The following is a 20,217-nucleotide window of genomic DNA, read 5'->3' as shown; positions in this document are numbered from 1 at the left end:
CGTCATGAAAAAAAACATAAGGGGTAACACTGTTGTTTTTTATTGCTCGTCATGAAAAAAAACATAAGGGGTAACACTGTCGTTTTTTATTGGTCGTCATGAAAAAAAACATAAGGGGTAACACTGTGGTTTTTTATTGGTCGTCATGAAAAAAAACATAAGGGGTAACACTGTCGTTTTTTATTGGTCGTCATGAAAAAAAACACAAGGGGTAACACTGTTGTTTTTTATTGGTCGTCATGAAAAAAAACATAAGGGGTAACACTGTAGTTTTTTATTGGTCGTCATGAAAAAAAACATAAGGGGTAACACTGTCGTTTTTTATTGGTCGTCATGAAAAAAGACATAAGGGGTAACACTGTCGTTTTTTATTCGTCGTCATGAAAAAAAACATAAGGGGTAACACTGTCGTTTTTTATTTCTCGTCATGAAAAAAAACATAAGGGTTAACACTGTCGTTTTTTATTTCGCGTCATGAAAAAAAACATAAGGGGTAACACTGTTGTTTTTTATTGGTCGTCATGAAAAAAAACATAAGGGGTAACACTGTCGTTTTTTTTTGGTCATCATGAAAAAAACATAAGGGGTAACACTGTCGTTTTTTATTTCTCGTCATAAAAAAAAAAACATAAGGGGTAACACTGTTGTTTTTTATTGCTCGTCATGAAAAAAACATAAGGGGTAACACTGTCGTTTTTTATTGGTCGTCATGAAAAAAAACATAAGGGGTAACACTGTCGTTTTTTATTGGCCGTCATGAAAAAAAACATAAGGGGTAACACTGTGGTTTTTTATTGGTCGTCATGAAAAAAAACATAAGGGGTAACACTGTGGTTTTTTATTGGTCGTCATGAAAAAAAACATAAGGGGCAACACTGTCGTTTTTTATTGGTCGTCATGAAAAAAGACATAAGGGGTAACACTGTCGTTTTTTATTAGTCGTCATGAAAAAAAACATAAGGGGTAACACTGTCGTTTTTTATTGGTCGTCATGAAAAAAAACATAAGGGCTAACACTGTCGTTTTTTATTGGTCGTCATGAAAAAAAACATAAGGGGTAACACTGTAGTTTTTTATTGGTCGTCATGAAAAAAACATAAGGGGTAACACTGTTGTTTTTTATTGCTCGTCATGAAAAAAAACACAAGGGGTAACACTGTTGTTTTTTATTGGTCGTCATGAAAAAAAACACAAGGGGTAACACTGTAGTTTTTTATTGGTCGTCATGAAAAAAAACATAAGGGGTAACACTGTCGTTTTTTATTTCTCGTCATGAAAAAAACATAAGGGGTAACACTGTCGTTTTTTATTTCTCGTCATGAAAAAAAACATAAGGGGTAACACTGTCGTTTTTTATTGGTCGTCATGAAAAAAAACATAAGGGGTAACACTGTCGTTTTTTATTGGTCGTCATGAAAAAAAACATAAGGGGTAACACTGTCGTTTTTTATTGGTCGTCATGAAAAAAAACATAAGGGGTAACACTGTCGTTTTTTATTTCTCGTCATGAAAAAAAACATAAGGGTCATATATAACCTCAGAAATAACTATTTCACAAATCTCAGTGGGAAGTGGAGAGAGCTGGGAGCTAACCCCCTGGAGACCGGGGTTCAAGTCAGGTTGATGTCCTCTGTTGGAAGACTCTTAACTCTATTTCATGCGCATTATAAAGTCAAGTATAACCATTGTGTTCTCTTTATTCAGTGTCTTGATGGTGCATTGATAAGTTCGGAGGTTAACACTCTAAACAGTTTAGGGTCGGATCCCCGTAACACTGTCGTTATTTATTGGTCGTCATGAAAAAAAACATAAGGGGTAACACTGTAGTTTTTTTATTGGTCGTCATGAAAAAAGACATAAGGAGTAACACTGTTGTTTTTTATTGCTCGTCATGAAAAAAAACATAAGGGGTAACACTGTTGTTTTTTATTGGTCGTAATGAAAAAAAACATAAGGGGTAACACTGTAGTTTTTTATTGGTCGTCATGAAAAAAAACATAAGGGGTAACACTGTCGTTTTTTATTGGTCGTCATGAAAAAAGACATAAGGGGTAACACTGTCGTTTTTTATTTCTCGTCATGAAAAAAAACATAAGGGGTAACACTGTTGTTTTTTATTGGTCGTCATGAAAAAAAACATAAGGGGTAACATTGTCGTTTTTTATTGGTCGTCATGAAAAAAAACATAAGGGGTAACACTGTCGTTTTTTATTGGTCGTCATGAAAAAAAACATAAGGGGTAACACTGTCGTTTTTTATTTCTCGTCATGAAAAAAACATAAGGGGTAACACTGTCGTTTTTTTTTGGTCATCATGAAAAAAACATAAGGGGTAACACTGTCGTTTTTTATTTCTCGTCATAAAAAAAAAAAACATAAGGGGTAACACTGTTGTTTTTTATTGCTCGTCATGAAAAAAAACATAAGGGGTAACACTGTCGTTTTTTATTGGTCGTCATGAAAAAAAACATAAGGGGTAACACTGTCGTTTTTTATTGGCCGTCATGAAAAAAAACATAAGGGGTAACACTGTCGTTTTTTATTGGTCGTCATGAAAAAAAACATAAGGGGTAACACTGTCGTTTTTTATTGGTCGTCATGAAAAAAGACATAAGGGGTAACACTGTCGTTTTTTATTAGTCGTCATGAAAAAAAACATAAGGGGTAACACTGTCGTTTTTTATTGGTCGTCATGAAAAAAAACATAAGGGCTAACACTGTCGTTTTTTATTGGTCGTCATGAAAAAAAACATAAGGGGTAACACTGTCGTTTTTTATTTCTCGTCATGAAAAAAACATAAGGGGTAACACTGTTGTTTTTTATTGCTCGTCATGAAAAAAAACACAAGGGGTAACACTGTTGTTTTTTATTGGTCGTCATGAAAAAAAACATAAGGGGTAACACTGTAGTTTTTTATTGGTCGTCATGAAAAAAAACATAAGGGTTAACACTGTCGTTTTTTATTGGTCGTCATGAAAAAAGACATAAGGGGTAACACTGTCGTTTTTTATTCGTCGTCATGAAAAAAAACATAAGGGGTAACACTGTCGTTTTTTATTTCTCGTCATGAAAAAAAACATAAGGGGTAACACTGTCGTTTTTTATTTCTCGTCATGAAAAAAAACATAAGGGGTAACACTGTTGTTTTTTATTGGTCGTCATGAAAAAAAACATAAGGGGTAACACTGTCGTTTTTTATTGGTCGTCATGAAAAAAAACATAAGGGGTAACATTGTCGTTTTTTATTGGTCGTCATGAAAAAAAACATAAGGGGTAACACTGTTGTTTTTTATTGGTCGTCATGAAAAAAAACATAAGGGGTAACATTGTCGTTTTTTATTGGTCGTCATGAAAAAAAACATAAGGGGTAACACTGTCGTTTTTTATTGGTCGTCATGAAAAAAAACATAAGGGGTAACACTGTCGTTTTTTATTTCTCGTCATGAAAAAAACATAAGGGGTAACACTGTCGTTTTTTTTTGTCGTCATGAAAAAAAACATAAGGGGTAACACTGTCGTTTTTTATTGGTCGTCATGAAAAAAAACATAAGGGGTAACACTGTCGTTTTTTTTTGGTCGTCATGAAAAAAAACATAAGGGGTAACACTGTCGTTTTTTTTTGGTCATCATGAAAAAAACATAAGGGGTAACACTGTCGTTTTTTATTTCTCGTCATAAAAAAAAAAACATAAGGGGTAACACTGTTGTTTTTTATTGCTCGTCATGAAAAAAAACATAAGGGGTAACACTGTCGTTTTTTATTGGTCGTCATGAAAAAAAACATAAGGGGTAACACTGTCGTTTTTTATTGGTCGTCATGAAAAAAAACATAAGGGGTAACACTGTCGTTTTTTATTGGCCGTCATGAAAAAAAACATAAGGGGTAACACTGTGGTTTTTTATTGGTCGTCATGAAAAAAAACATAAGGGGTAACACTGTGGTTTTTTATTGGTCGTCATGAAAAAAAACATAAGGGGTAACACTGTGGTTTTTTATTGGTCGTCATGAAAAAAGACATAAGGGGTAACACTGTCGTTTTTTATTAGTCGTCATGAAAAAAAACATAAGGGGTAACACTGTCGTTTTTTATTGGTCGTCATGAAAAAAAACATAAGGGCTAACACTGTCGTTTTTTATTGGTCGTCATGAAAAAAAACATAAGGGGTAACACTGTCGTTTTTTATTTCTCGTCATGAAAAAAACATAAGGGGTAACACTGTTGTTTTTTATTGCTCGTCATGAAAAAAAACACAAGGGGTAACACTGTTGTTTTTTATTGGTCGTCATGAAAAAAAACATAAGGGGTAACACAGTTGTTTTTTATTGTTCGTCATGAAAAAAAACATAAGGGGTAACACTGTCGTTTTTTATTGGTCGTCATGAAAAAAAACATAAGGGGTAACACTGTCGTTTTTTATTGGTCGTCATGAAAAAAAACATAAGGGGTAACACTGTCGTTTTTTATTGGTCGTCATGAAAAAAAACATATGGGGTAACACTGTCGTTCTTTATTGGTCGTCATGAAAAAAAACATAAGGGGTAACACTGTCGTTTTTTATTGGTCGTCATGGAAAAAAACATAAGGGGTAACACTGTCGTTCTTTATTGGTCGTCATGAAAAAAAACATAAGGGGTAACACTGTTGTTTTTTATTGGTCGTCATGAAAAAAACATAAGGGGTAACACTGTCGTTTTTTATTGGTCGTCATGAAAAAAAAAAAAAGGGGTAACACTTTTGTTTTTTATTGGTCGTCATGAAAAAAAAAAAAAGGGGTAACACTTTTGTTTTTTATTGGTCGTCATGAAAAAAAACATAAGGGGTAACACTGTTGTTTTTTATTGGTCGTCATGAAAAAAAACATAAGGGGTAACACTGTTGTTTTTTATTGGTCGTCATGAAAAAAGACATAAGGGGTAACACTGTTGTTTTTTATTGGTCGTCTTGAAAAAAAACATAAGTGGTAACACTGTCGTTTTTTATTGGTCGTCATGAAAAAAAACATAAGGGGTAACACTGTCGTTTTTTATTGGTCGTCATGAAAAAAAACATAAGGGGTAACACTGTCGTTTTTTATTGGTCGTCATGAAAAAAAACATAAGGGGTAACACTGTCGTTTTTTATTGGCCGTCATGAAAAAAAACATAAGGGGTAACACTGTGGTTTTTTATTGGTCGTCATGAAAAAAAACATAAGGGGTAACACTGTGGTTTTTTATTGGTCGTCATGAAAAAAAACATAAGGGGTAACACTGTGGTTTTTTATTGGTCGTCATGAAAAAAGACATAAGGGGTAACACTGTCGTTTTTTATTAGTCGTCATGAAAAAAAACATAAGGGGTAACACTGTCGTTTTTTATTGGTCGTCATGAAAAAAAACATAAGGGCTAACACTGTCGTTTTTTATTGGTCGTCATGAAAAAAAACATAAGGGGTAACACTGTCGTTTTTTATTTCTCGTCATGAAAAAAACATAAGGGGTAACACTGTTGTTTTTTATTGCTCGTCATGAAAAAAAACACAAGGGGTAACACTGTTGTTTTTTATTGGTCGTCATGAAAAAAAACATAAGGGGTAACACAGTTGTTTTTTATTGTTCGTCATGAAAAAAAACATAAGGGGTAACACTGTCGTTTTTTATTGGTCGTCATGAAAAAAAACAAGGGGTAACACTGTCGTTTTTTATTGGTCGTCATGAAAAAAAACATAAGGGGTAACACTGTCGTTTTTTATTGGTCGTCATGAAAAAAAACATATGGGGTAACACTGTCGTTCTTTATTGGTCGTCATGAAAAAAAACATAAGGGGTAACACTGTCGTTTTTTATTGGTCGTCATGGAAAAAAACATAAGGGGTAACACTGTCGTTCTTTATTGGTCGTCATGAAAAAAAACATAAGGGGTAACACTGTTGTTTTTTATTGGTCGTCATGAAAAAAACATAAGGGGTAACACTGTCGTTTTTTATTGGTCGTCATGAAAAAAAAAAAAAGGGGTAACACTTTTGTTTTTTATTGGTCGTCATGAAAAAAAAAAAAAGGGGTAACACTTTTGTTTTTTATTGGTCGTCATGAAAAAAAACATAAGGGGTAACACTGTTGTTTTTTATTGGTCGTCATGAAAAAAAACATAAGGGGTAACACTGTTGTTTTTTATTGGTCGTCATGAAAAAAGACATAAGGGGTAACACTGTTGTTTTTTATTGGTCGTCTTGAAAAAAAACATAAGTGGTAACACTGTCGTTTTTTATTGGTCGTCATGAAAAAAAACATAAGGGGTAACACTGTCGTTTTTTATTGGTCGTCATGAAAAAAAACATAAGGGGTAACACTGTCGTTTTTTATTGGTCGTCATGAAAAAAAACATAAGGGGTAACACTGTCGTTTTTTATTGGTCGTCATGAAAAAAGACATAAGGGGTAACACTGTCGTTTTCTATTGGTCGTCATGAGCAATTGCCCCCAACCGTCTCCCAAACAATTAACAATAAGGCAGCAACTTTTTGTGTGTGTGTGTGTGTGTGTGTGTGTGTGTGTGTGTGTGTGTGTGTGTGTGTGTGTGTGTGTGTGTGTGTGTGTGTGTGTGTGTGTGTGTGTGTGTGTGTGTGTGTGTGTTTGCTAGCGTGCATGGTACATGCACGCCAATATCAGTACTACTTCTTGTTAGTGACTAGTTTACTATTTAACAAGCACATATCTGCCTGTCTACTTAACTACCAGGCATCATTATAACGATGGGGACACCGTATCAGGCAGAAGTGAGTCGTGTAACATTTGGACGAACATGAGCGGCATGCAGCCAAATACAGAAATACACAACATCTCTTGTGATAGGAGACAGTGCTGCCCCCTGCTGTTGACCCCGCTGTTACACAATTCTAGAATTACCCTTCTGCTCTCCGCTGCCGGGGAAACATCTTCCCCTACCGTTCAAAACCCGCAGTGCAACAACATAGTAGCCTTAAAATACAAATAGCCAAATAATAGTTTTACTAACCATTATTTATTCTATTTTAATTAATCTTTCCTGTAATTTAGGGAAGCCTAATGCATTCACCTAAGGACAACATTTTGCTCTGTTTTAATGCAAAACAATTCATCTGTGATTTCTTTCGGCATAAACAATATCATTATCTCAGAATTCTGAGAAAAGTTGTGATGGAAAAAAAGATTCTCCTTTGTTTTTCTGAATGAATGAGATACGAGATAAATCCTGCCTGTCTCCAGCTGCTGTGACTGAGGAATAACCAAACATCTGCTCTGTTTAACTAAGACACCAGTATCCTCAAACACAAACCTGAATTTAGCTGGGTTAATTCAGCGGATGGGACGTGTTCAATGGATCCAGCTCTCAAGCGTTTCTACTCAGAAAAACAAGAGCAGATTTTTGGGGTTTCCATTTAAACTTTTCTCCGAATCCTGAAATAATAATCTTGTTCGTTCAGAAAAACAACAGATTTTCATTCCCAGCAGAAAAACATTCACAGAATTCAGAGATGCTAATCTGTTTGATGAAAACAAATCAAAATCCATCCGTTGATTCTAACAAACAACACTAGGCTCTAGTAAATAAGACATTTTTAAGCCTTTTTCGTAAATAAAGCTGTCAAAAGCTACTGAAGTAGGCCTTCACATTTGGGAAGGTATTATCCAAGACATTATTCCCTATTATGATATTATAATAATGTATTAAAATAAAAATAATACCTTGATTACGATATCGATCACTGCAATCGATACGGAACGTAATCTAAATCCTGATTTAATTAAACATTATTCAAATAATCATTATATAATATTATGAAAACATAATTATCATCAACATTGCATAATAAATCATGCATCCCCTCTCATTTGCATGATTTATTATGCAATGTGATGAGTATTTTAAGGATGTGACCAATAGGATACAGGGGGTCCCAGTCAGTGACCAATCGGTGACAGGAGCACGCGCCGTATGTTTTCCCGGGGGCGCCATCTGACCGGAGGACTTAAAGGTTTAGGCGGGATTGCTTCCCGCGTGAGATTAAAGGCGCCAACATGGGGCATACGTCCCGCCGCGCGCAGTGTCCGTCCGGCAGCCAAGGCGGGAACATGTATCTTCTCTTCCCGCGCAAACCGACTGTGGAGAAGAGGAGCGCGAGGAGCGCCGTTTGAAGACTTCTGCTTGGAGATCCTCCGTTTGTCGCGCGCTGACTCCTGGACACGATGCGCACGCATGTCCTGCTGCTGCTCGCGCTGCTGGCGGGCGCTGTCAGAGGCGCGCGGGAGAAATCGCAACTCGGGACGGTTGACCGACTCAGGTCCTGTATGGTTTTCATTGGTCTTCAGTATTTTTCAGTGGTCTTCATGGGGGTCTTAATTGGTCTTCAAGGGGGGGTTGTGAGATGATTGAACCTGGTTTTACTGTAACTCCTGTAAGTTTACGTGACATCAGAGGATGGAGTTATTAAGATAGTAAGACATTACGGTGTTTGTGCTCAGTCGTTTCCAAACCTGTTCAGACATCTGGAGGCGCTGATCCCCGTTGCCATCTTTAAGACGGAGGAGTCACGTGATGATAGTTAAATAATACATTTTAATGCTCCTCGTGTCACTAAAGGAAAAGGAGCCAAGACACAACCAAATGGAATTATTTGAACAACTACCTCAACATATATGTACTTCTTAACCTTTAAAAGGTTAAAGGTTCCCCTGGTCAGTAAATCACTTATCTTACGTAAAGCGTAATCAGCGTTAATATTCTTTCTGAATTAAAGTTATTGTTATGGCTTAGGGAGGTTATCCAGGGCCGGACCGGAGCCAAGCCGCGACACTGCGCTCTAATCCCGCTCTCCTCCACCGCTGGGCTAACACAGCAGTGCTAACACCGCTGGGCTAACACCACTGGGCTAACACCGCTGGGCTAACACCGCTGGGCTAACATAGCAGTGCTAACACCGCTGGGCTAACACCGCTGGGCTAACATAGCAGGGGTAACATAGCAGGGCTAACATAGCAGTGCTAACACCGCTGGGCTAACACCGCTGGGCTAACACCGCTGGGCTAACATAGCAGTGCTAACACCGCTGGGCTAACATAGCAGTGCTAACACCGCTGGGCTAACATAGCAGTGCTAACACCGCTGGGCTAACATAGCAGTGCTAACACCGCTGGGCTAACAGCAGTGAATGCACAGCGGTGCCCGTGGTCTAGTATTACCCTACCCCCAGGGTGTTAGACAGTAAATGTGTTCCTCAGGGTGTGGCGATGTCCTGTGTTTCATTACAGCGTAAGACCACCCCTCGTGAGCCCCCCCCCCCCCACATCCGGCCCCCGGCTGGTGGGTGTCTCCTCTGTCTCCTAATCCCTGTAATCTCCAGGCGCTCCGAGGTCGTCTCATCATCCCGTTCACTTCCTCCTTTCAGGACGAAGAGGGAGATTCCTACGGGCGTCGCGCTCCGGAACACTGGGAGGTACAACACCACCTTAACTTAACCCGTTACCCCTTAACATCAACCTGTTACCCCTTAACATCAACCTGTTAACACTTAACATCAACCTGTTAACACTTAACATCAATTTGTTAACCCTTAACAGGACCCTGACCTGTTACCCCTTAACAGCAACCTGTTACCCCTTAACAGCAACCTGTTACCCCTTAACATCAACCTGTTAACACTTAACATTAACTTGTTAACCCTTAACATGACCCTGACCTGTTACCCCTTAACATCAACCTGTTACCCCTTAACCTCAACCTGTTACCTCTTAACATCGACCTGACACCCCTTAACATCAACCTGTTAACACTTAACATCAACTTGTTAACCCTTAACATCAACTTTATAACCCTTAACATCAACTTGTTGACCCTTAACATCAACTTGGTAACCCTTAACATGACCCTGACCTGTTACCCCTTAACATCAACCCGTTACCCCATAACCTCAACCTGTTACCCCTTAACATCAACTTGTTAACCCTTAACATCACCCTTACCTGTTACCCCTTTATATTAACCTGTTTACCCTTAACATCAGCCTGTTACCCCTTAACATCAACCTGTTTACCCTTAACATCAACCTGTTTTACTCTTAACATCAACCTGTAACACCTTAATACCAACCTGTTGCATCGTAATATAAACCTGTTACCCCTTAACATCAACCCGTTACCCCTTAACCTCAACCCGTTACCCCTTAACATCAACCTGTTACCCCTCAACATCAACCTGTTACCCCTTAACATCAACCTGTTACCGCTTTACACCGACCTGTTAACCCTTAACATCAACCTGTTACCCCTTAACATCAACCTGTTACACATTAACGTTACACTGACCTGCTCACCCTTTACATTACACTTACCTTTGATCTCAGTGCATGAGGTCCCTTTCTATACAACAGGAAATGGGTTAGAACTTAGAGCCTGTGAATTCTGTTTCATCACAAAGCTCAGACCAAGACGCCAACCTGTCTGACCCCACCCTGTATGACCCTGTCTGACCCCACCCTGTCTGACCCCACCCTGTATGACCCTGTCTGACCCCACCCTGTATGACCCTGTCTGACCCCACCCTGTCTGACCCCACCCTGTATGACCCTGTCTGACCCCACCCTGTATGACCCTGTCTGACCCCACCCTGTATGACCCTGTCTTAACCCACCCTGTCTGACCCCACCCTGTATGACCCTGTCTGACCCCACCCTGTCTGACCCCACCAGCTCCATCTACAAGAGGAGCCAGGACGCCACCAAAGTCTCCATCACCAAGTCGGACCAGCTGCTGAGTATTGGCGACCATGACTTCACCATGCGGCCCAACTTCGGAGGTGGGGGGGGGGGGGGGGGGGTTCCCCGTCCTGTTACACCGCTCTGACCCAGACGTTCAGCAAGGCCTTTCAGCCGCTGTTCAACACATGTTACTGTGCGTTCACACCAAACGCGAAGGGACGACACGATTCCATACAAAGTCAACATAGAGACGCGAATCAAGGCAAATTTTCCCTAGAGAAAACCCGCGTCAAGATTTGATTTGCAGCACGACACTTTTGACAGCACGGGCGAGCGCGTTCACGTGGATTTGCAGCACGACACTTTCGCTCGAGTTCAACAATTTCAACTTTGCCGCGACATTCACGTGATGACAGCCAATCAGCGTTCAACTGCGTGGCCACTGGGTGATGTGCGTAACGTAACAGCCAATCAGCGTTCAACCGAACGGGCGACAAATATGTATTTTGGTGTGAACGCAGCATTAGGTGGTTCAAACCAGAGAGCTTCTTCTACACTCGCTTTCTAACCCTCAAACCATCGGTACTTGGAGCGGGAAACACTGCTTGGATACGATGAGTTAACCAGGGCTGGATTATGGGCAGCTGTGGATCGGTAATTACTTAATTCACTAATCAACTCATTAGCAGGAACACCTGCCTGCACCTGTCTGTATGCAGCTGTCTTTATGCACCTGTCTGTGTGCACCTTTCTGTTTGCAGCTGTTGGCTCTCAGTAATCTAATTTTAATCTCTGAGGTGAGCGCTCAGATGTGTTCATGGTTTTTGTATATTCCTCTTTAGTGATTTCTCTTTAGCAATGAAAGCGTTCTAGAAATACGGATATTAGGATATAAGGATATTAGCGGTAGCAGAACCGAGATAAATTCCATACACACAGCAGTACCGCTTTTATTATATTTTATGATTTTAATAGCGGTATCATATCACGGTTTCAGATGCATTGTTTTCGTATTGAACGTTGGTATAAAACAAAGGCTTTGCGTTGGTTTTATTTGGGAGGATTTGGTCGCATGTTTATAATCTCATTGTCTTTATATTCAATCAGAGAGCCTCCCAGTGCCTGGTGGGATTAGAGTATCCAGCCATACTTTAGTCGATGCACTCTGCATGCTCTCAACAGGGATTTGGGCGGACATTTTGTTGCTGTTTGAAACAGAAAAACATTAAGAGGAGACCTCTTTGTAAAATGTAATCCAATTGGTTACTGGGACCATGATACTGACAGGCTTACCCTGGCTGCCTGTATGCACCTCCACTCTGAAGGCCTGTTCCCAGAGATGATGGCTGGTTGGCAGGCTGGTTTGCTCTCTGGTTGGCTGGCTGTTTGGTTGGCTGGCTGGCTGTTTGGTTGGCTGGTTGGCTAGCTGGCTAGATGGCTGCTGGCTGGTTGGCTGGCTAGTTGGCTGGCTGGCTGATTGGCTTGCTTGCTAGTTGGATGGCTGGCTAGTTGGCTTGCTAGTTGGATGGCTGGCTAGTTGGCTGGCTGGCTAGTTGGTCGACTGGTTGGTTGGCTGCTGGCTGGCTGGTTTGCTCTCTGGTTGGCTGGCTGGTTGGCTGCTGGCTGGTTGGCTGGCTGGTTCCTCACAGCGTGTGTTGGTTCTAGGGCCGGCCGTCCCGGTGGGGGTGGACGTCCAGGTGGAGAGTCTGGACACCATTTCAGAGGTGGACATGGTGAGTCTGCTGCTGGAGCGCCAACCCTTTGGAGGAAACGTCTCTCTAGTAATAGAGTCATAGAGTTACTCCCTGTCTTAACTCCCCTACCTGCTCCTTAACAAACAGTGTAACCCCTAACTGCACCTTAAAAAACTGTCTGTGTTCACTGTATAACCCCTACCTGCTCCTTACCATCTGTCACCAGGCTGTGACTGCGTTAGACTCACCAGGTGTGTGTGTGTGTGTGTGTGTGTGTGTGTGTGTGTGTGTGTGTGTGTGTGTGTGTGTGTGTGTGTGTGTGTGTGTGTGTGTGTGTGTGTGTGTGTGTCAGGACTTCACCATGACTCTGTACCTGCGGCACTACTGGAAGGACAGACGTCTGTCCTTCCACAGCTCCACCAACCAGAGCATGACCTTCGACGGGCGGCTGGTGAAGAAGATCTGGGTGCCCGACCTGTTCTTCGTCCACTCCAAGCGCTCCTTCACCCACGACACCACCACAGACAACGTCATGCTGAGGGTGTTCCCCGACGGAAAGGTCCTCTACAGCCTCAGGTAGGAGTTAGCATGGTTAGCACGCTAAGAGTCACCTGTTAGCACCCTAGGAAGAGTCACCTGTTAGCACGCAAGGAGTCACCTGTTAGCACCCTAGGAAGAGTCACCTGTTAGCACGCTAGGAAGAGTCACCTGTTAGCACCCTAGGAAGCGTCACCTGTTCGCACGCTAGGAAGCGTCACCTGTTAGCACGCTAGGAAGAGACCCTGTTAGCATGCTAGGAAGACACCTGTTAACACACTAGGAAGTATCACCCGATAACACGCAAGGAGTCACTTGTTAGCACGCTAGAAGTCACCTGTTAGCACGCTAGAAGTCACCTGTTAGCTAGCTAGGAGTCACCTGTCAACAGGTGTGAGGTTGAAATGAACGTCTTGCCCGATGTGTGTTGTTGGAAGGCGACCCGGGGGGTTTTGGGTTTAGGGCGACAGCACCAGTGATCCCCGGCTCAGATGAGAAGGCTCAGGCCAATGCTGTTAAACACCCAGTCAGACACCGTCTGCCTTTACAGGCTGGGATCCACCAGGTCAGGACTTTGGGATGTGGGGCAGCGACCCACTGCCTGCTCCGGCTAATCCCTGATGGAGAGGGTCCAGTGAAAGGGGTCTGGGGAAGAGGCAGAAAGCGTCCACGAGCCAGAGTCACGTTCAGTTGATTGGCTGTAGAGTTGCTGGCTGATGACCAATGGGTTTACAGCCAACGTCATTAGTTCAGGCGTTGGACACAATGACCGGATTAAAGTCTGTCCACCCTCGGAGGAGCTGAAGAACCCCCCAGAACTGATTGAGAGGGGGGCGCCGACCTTGGGGGGGGGGGGGGGGGGGTACTTAGAGGTACTTACTTATTTCAAGTACTTAGAGGCGACCCGGGGGGGTACCGGGGGCTGGTCAGCATAACTCGTATAACTGCCGAATGTGTTCAGACTTAAACACCCGAAACGCATTTCAAGTACTTAGAGAGTAATAAACAATCTCAGATAAAGTGATCAAACAGAACAGAACGATACACGGCTGATGGGAACATCTGTGAAGATAAAATGAATACTAATAGACTGCTACTCCTCTGCTGAAGCGTAGCATAGCGTAGCGCAGGGTAGCGTAGCGTAGCGCAGCTCACACACCACCACGACTCAATCCAACCCTGAGGCGGGCACTCTGTGTCGGAGGCCAGCATCGTGCGGTCGGCGACCGAGGCCACGCACACGCGGCAGGGATTAGCATTCATTGAACTGAGTCTGGGAAATCAACATGTTTCATACATGTAGCGTGTGAGGCCGGATTTCTGCTTGACAAAATGGAATGGGTCTCCTGTTCTGTGATTGGAGGATGGTGGTGGTGGTGGTGGTGGTGTGGGGGGTTAATCTGGAGGGGGGGGGGGGGGGGGGGGGGGATGACGAGCGATGGTACGGCGGTTTGGAGACCTTTCTAGAAAAAACACTACTCTCCCTATCACCCTGACCCTTTCACCCCCCCCCCTCCTCACCCCTTCATGGTCTCCATCCCCCCCGAGACCATGGAGGGGTGAGGAGGGGGTGTTTGTGTAGTGGTGATCACACGGGTTGCGCGTCAGCACGGTCAGGGCAGGGTTCATCCCTGGGAGCAGAACCCAACCCCTCTGCCCTTGAGATGTTGGAGAGGTGTGGCGATCGACCGCGGATTAGCGACCAGCAGTCAGGGATTTCCACTGATTGTTTGTGCGAAACACCTGAGATCAGATTAACGGTATCATACTGTAGCAGCAGAATACAGGACCCTCAAACATCCAAAGTATACGTCAAGGAAAACACGATCCGATCTACATCCAGAGCGTTGGAGAATGCAGGCTCATCCAACTGGAGCAGTGGCGGCAGAAGAAGCTCAGCAGCTTAATATTAATAATAATATAATAACATAATAGTCCTCTCCAGATGGGCGCTGAGCTCCATTAACCTCTCATGCTAATCTGCACATGTGCAGGTCTGCAGCGGCAGGCCGTCCACTCGGTCTAATCCCCACCAACAATCCGACGTCACAGGACCGCTCGCAGGGCTGTTACCCTGGCAACCACCAACCGGAAAGTCATGTGACGTGGCTCGTTCTGATTTGACCCCACCTCCACCTTGTGTCTCTGCTTCTCCTCCTCCTCCTCTTCCTCCTCCTCCTCCTCCTCCTCCCCCTCCTCCCCCTCCTCCTGCTCCTCCTCCCCCCTGCTCCTCCCCCTCCCCCTCCAGGGTGACCGTGACCTCCATGTGCAGTATGGACCTGAGCTGCTTCCCCCTCGACACGCAGACCTGCTCCCTGGAGATCGAGAGCTGTGAGTTCCTCCACCCAAAACACCTCCACCTCCTCCTCCACCCAAAACACCTCCACCTCCTCCTCCACCCAAACACCTCCACCTCCATCTCCATCTGCTCCTCCACCCAAAACACCTCCACCTCCATCTGCTCCTCCACCTTCAACGACTCCTCCACCCAACACACATCCTACTAACCTCTTCAGAAACAGCATTTGAACGTTCACGTTATGAACGGCTTTACAAAATGATGCCGCCCTGAGTGGACCAATCAGAGCACAGCTCTAGTGTCTATGCCCCGCCCCCCAGACGCCTACACCGACGATGACCTCATGCTATACTGGAAGGAGGGCAACGAGTCGCTGAACACCGACGACCGCATCTCCCTCTCCCAGTTCCTCATCCAGGAGTTCAGGACCTCCTCTAAGCTGGCCTTCTACAGCAGCACAGGTAAACAAAAACAACACTAAACAACACTAAGCTGCCTTCTGCAGCAGAACTGGTAAACAACAACAACACTAAACAACAACAACAATACTAAGCAACAACACTAAACAACACTAAGCTGCCTTCTACAGCAGCACAGGTAAACAACAACAACAACAATACTTAACAACAACATTCAACAACACCTAGCTGCCTTCTACAGAAACATGGGTAAACTACAACTTTAAACAACACTAAACAACAACACTAGACACCACCAAGCTGCCTTCTACAGCAGCATCGGTAAACAACAACACTAAACAACAACAACGCTAAACAACAACACTAAACAACAACACCAAGCTGGCCTTCTACAGCACCAACGGTAAACAACAACAACACAAACACCAAACAACAACACTAAACAACAACATACAAAAAAACAAAACTAAGCACCACCTTAACATTTGTTTCCAACTTTTTGCCCTTTGCCCTCCATGCTGTTGACCTTTGCCCTTTGCCCCCAGGCTGGTACAACCGCCTCTACATCAACTTCACCCTGCGGCGCCACATCTTCTTCTTCCTGCTGCAGACCTACTTCCCTGCCACCTTGATGGTGATGCTCTCCTGGGTGTCCTTCTGGATCGACCGCCGTGCCGTGCCCGCCCGTGTGCCGCTAGGTTAGCCCCGCTAGGATAGCCCCGCTAGGTTAGCATCACTAGGTTAGCACCGCTAACCCAGCGGGAAAGTTACTTTGAGCTGGTAGCTTGTTGTGAGTCAAGTTAGTCAGCTGCTAGCTGGTCCCTCGTGTCCCGCAGTATCACCACGGTGTCACCATGGTTACCTCCTGTCTCCAGGTGTCACCATGGTTCCCTCCTGTCTCCAGGTGTCGCCATGTTGTCACCATGGTTCCCTCCTGTCTCCAGGTGTCGCCATGGTTCCCCCGTCTCCAGGTGTTACCATGGTGTCACCATGGTTCCCTCCTGTCTCCAGGTGTCACCATGGTTCCCTCCTGTCTCCAGGTGTCACCATGGTTACCTCCTGTCTCCAGGTGTCACCATGGTTCCCTCCTGTCTCCAGGTATCACCATGGTTACCTCCTGTCTCCAGGTATCACCATGGTTACCTCCTGTCTCCAGGTATCACCACGGTGCTCACCATGTCCACCATCATCACGGGGGTCAACGCCTCCATGCCACGGGTCTCCTACATCAAGGCGGTGGACATCTACCTCTGGGTCAGCTTCGTCTTCGTCTTCCTCTCGGTCATCGAGTACGCCGCCGTCAACTACCTGTCGACGCGGCAAGAGAGGAGGGAGCGGCGGGTCCGGGAGCAGGACGCCAGGGAGCGGGAGCTCAGAGAGCAGGTAGGGAGCGGGGTTCAGTCGTAGCGCTGCGTCGAGGTCCTCCGTGTTCACTAGTTTAGATGTGAGGCCTGTTGGAGCTACGCACAACGATTGGGTTCCACACACGCCTCTGGACGGACGTCTGGCCATCGGACCTCCGTGAACAGGCCAAACGTTATCTCCCAAAAGACAGGAAGTGCAGAAAAAAGCCCACAATGTCCCGAATGTCAATCCAGTAAACAATCTTTTACCAAATACGGTACTTTTTTATTAGAAGCATTCCAATGCATTCTTTGGATTTTATTGAACATACTGATGTATGTTTTCCAACTTCCTGTCCCCAGCTGCCCTGTACCTGCGAGGCGCCGCGGCCCGGCGGTCCTACAGGGGGCTACGGCGAGGCGGCTGGACGCTTCGGGCTGATGGCGTCGCTGGGGAACGGCGTGAAGCAGCGGGAGACGGTGCTGCTGCAGCTCGCCATGGAGCGCGACCAGCTGGGCGGTCAGGTGAACGACCAGGTGACTGGTCACGTGACCTCCGGCGGCTACGAGAGCACCTGGGTCGACACGCACATCATTGACTCGTACGCCCGGGTGCTGTTTCCGGGCTCCTACGTGCTCTTCAACATCATCTACTGGTCCATCTACTCCTAACCCCACCTACTGATAACCCCACCTACTGCTCACCAGGACTGCTGAGACCTTCTCCACAGGAGCAGCTAGGGGTTACAGAGACAGGTCATTAAGGAGCAGGTAGGGGTTAGACAGTACAGAGACAGGTCATTGAGGAGCAGGTAGGGGTTAGACAGTACAGAGACAGGTCATTAAGGAGCAGGTAGGGGTTAGACAGTACAGAGACAGGTCATTAAGGAGCAGGTAGGGGTTAGACAGTACAGAGACAGGTCATTAAGGAGCTGGTAGGGGTTAGACAGTACAGAGACAGGTCATTGAGGAGCAGGTAGGGGTTAGACAGTACAGAGACAGGTCACTAAGGAGCAGGCAGGGGTTAGACAGTACAGAGACAGGTCATTAAGGAGCAGCTGGGGGTCAGGGGTCGTCTTGCTCTAAGATGTCTCCAGGAAGGCTGTGGAGATTGAGGGATCGAACCGGGGACCTTTGGGCCGGGACCATCCCTGTTGCTGCTTCAGTAAACCGTGTTCTGAACTGAAATACGTTGGACCTGCTCTGGACTGAGACTGATGAGACAGACCAGCGTCAGGAGACGAAGAACATGCCAGGAGATGAAGACCCAGTCAGCACTGAGGAGTCTCCTAGAACGAGGCCGTCTGGCTCAACCGATTCTGCAGAATCACAAACATTCACCTGAGGTTGGGGAGAAAGTGGGCCAATGCAACGTGGCTAGGAAGGATGAAAGACCTGACGTTTAGGGCAGGGGGGTGGAGAGGTGGGGTGGGGTGGGGTGGAAAGAAGGGTTGGAGGAGAGGTGGGTGACAACATTTAATAATTATTTAAAGCTTAACATTGGTGTTGACTTTTTTTCTTTCATCGTTCAAATTGAATAAAAAATGTAGTTAACGTCAGACATCTTTTAATTCAATTAAATGAAAAGCCTCCAATGCCGGTTTCAGAGACTGATTATGAGTATCTTCCATTTCCTTCTGGGTGTTTGTGAAGATGTTTCCTTCTTGTGTTTTGGGCCGGATTTAGAAATCAGAGTTCCATGACAATCACATCAAGTGGCACCTGGGAGATTTCCATGTTGATTCATGTGTGTTTAGTCATCTAAATAATTAATAATTAATCTGTGAGAAGTACGCTCCATGCAGCCTACTGACTTTCCTTCCACAAGAAATAAAGGTCCCCTGAAATAAATGTTGAATTATGAAACTAAAGTCCCCTGAAATAAATATAGGTCATCCTTTGAAGAACATCCTGTTTTGAATAAAAATCGATCTATTATTTACTACTATATTTCTTTATTTAGGCGAGTGCTGCATGCTGCAGTGCTGCTCACCAATAGTTCTTCTTAGGCCGTATTATTTCTTTCTTTCTTCATTATTCTCTTAAAATGTTTGGACCTTACTACTTCAACAATATTTGACCTAGAGACTTTTTAACCAATAAACAGAATTTACTCAGGGTTGTAGCATTCGACTAGATCCATCCAGATTTATTAAACAGCTGTTACACATCTTACCTCATCATACTGGAAGCCAGGAAAACCGTAAAACAGTATACTCTAATATATATATAATGGATATTCTAATCACATAGGAATACAATTATATTTCGATAATAAACCCTTTAGACTGTGAACACATGAATAAAATACAAAATATAGTTCCCTTTTTGGGAGTTAAACCAGAACAACTAACTTAATTGAATGTCGGTTTCTCAGTCCATGAAAACCAAGAAAATACCAAGCGGTCTTCTTATTATAAAATAGAATAGTCTTTATAAAGAAATGAAAAAAGTAAAGTGCTGGCCATTAAAAACAAGATTATAGAGCTCTACATGTGTGTGATGGTTAAAGTGTTCTTGCCTGCATTCTCTGCATGGACCTTAAAGATTCTGGGATATTCTCAGAAGATGGCGACGGCTCCTCACGAGCCACTGGGAAAAGCAATCCTGGAAACAGCGGCAGTTTCTTTCATCAACGGTCATTCACTCGGCTGATTTCGGTCTTCTTATAGATTAACTTTGCCGACCGGCTTGCAGTTTATCATCAAAGCAAACCGAGTATTTTCTACGGTAAATATTACACTTTTAATACTTTTTAAAAGTTATCTCCAAAGATAAACAGCAGGAGAAATATTTTCTTGACCACACATCCTTGTATGCTTGAAGAGATTAACCCGCGAAAACACATCACCATGGAAACCATAACAAACACCTTAAAATGCAGTGGTCACTTAAAGAGACACACACCAACAGTGATACAGGACAGCGTTGCTCTCAATACAGCTTGGTTATAACTTCATTCCATTGTTAAAATGTCATTAGCTTGGAATCGATCGCTACTACTTTTCTAATTTAAATACTTTATAAAAAATGATATCCAACTTTTTAAAAGTAAATTTTACATTGGAAGTCAATGGGAGGAGTTTTATTCCGTCAGCCCATTCTCTGACACTTCAAATACTTCAAACGTTTAACAAATCCTCCATTTTGATCTTCAAATCTGTCTAACAGATTTTCGATAACATTTTAAACCCGCTCGTATATTTTCAGTTGCT

General features: G+C 43.7%; 1 protein-coding gene across 1 annotated transcript; it reads left to right on the top strand.

Annotated features, from left to right (window-relative positions):
• The first annotated feature begins 8,151 nt into the window (after nt 1-8,151).
• LOC130374062 (gamma-aminobutyric acid receptor subunit rho-1-like) lies at nt 8,152-17,762 on the top strand. The gene is made up of 11 exons (XM_056580630.1): nt 8,152-8,298; nt 9,403-9,450; nt 10,702-10,808; nt 12,376-12,443; nt 12,757-12,980; nt 15,190-15,272; nt 15,561-15,701; nt 16,205-16,357; nt 16,816-17,000; nt 17,031-17,042; nt 17,366-17,762. Exons 1-11 carry the CDS (start codon nt 8,204-8,206, stop codon nt 17,672-17,674), a joined length of 1,425 nt encoding a protein of 474 aa, XP_056436605.1. The 5' UTR covers nt 8,152-8,203; the 3' UTR covers nt 17,675-17,762.
• Nucleotides 17,763-20,217: the final 2,455 nt, after the last annotated feature.

This window comes from Gadus chalcogrammus, chromosome 21 (genome assembly GCF_026213295.1).
Source record: "Gadus chalcogrammus isolate NIFS_2021 chromosome 21, NIFS_Gcha_1.0, whole genome shotgun sequence".
In the NCBI taxonomy this organism is placed as follows: Eukaryota; Metazoa; Chordata; class Actinopteri; order Gadiformes; family Gadidae; genus Gadus; species Gadus chalcogrammus.
The sequence above is the reverse complement of the archived record's forward strand: the minus strand, read 5'-3'. Positions and strand labels throughout refer to the sequence as shown.

What these genes read in the sequence shown, in the direction of transcription:
- LOC130374062 (XM_056580630.1), top strand. Translation starts at nt 8,204, where the DNA reads ATGCGCACGCATGTCCTGCTGCTGCTCGCGCTGCTGGCGGGCGCTGTC. An exon ending in CATGCGGCCCAACTTCGGAG is followed by an intron (nt 10,809 to 12,375) that starts GTGGGGGGGGGG and finishes TGTTGGTTCTAG; the next exon opens with GGCCGGCCGTCCCGGTGGGG. An exon ending in GGCCTTCTACAGCAGCACAG is followed by an intron (nt 15,702 to 16,204) that starts GTAAACAAAAAC and finishes CTTTGCCCCCAG; the next exon opens with GCTGGTACAACCGCCTCTAC.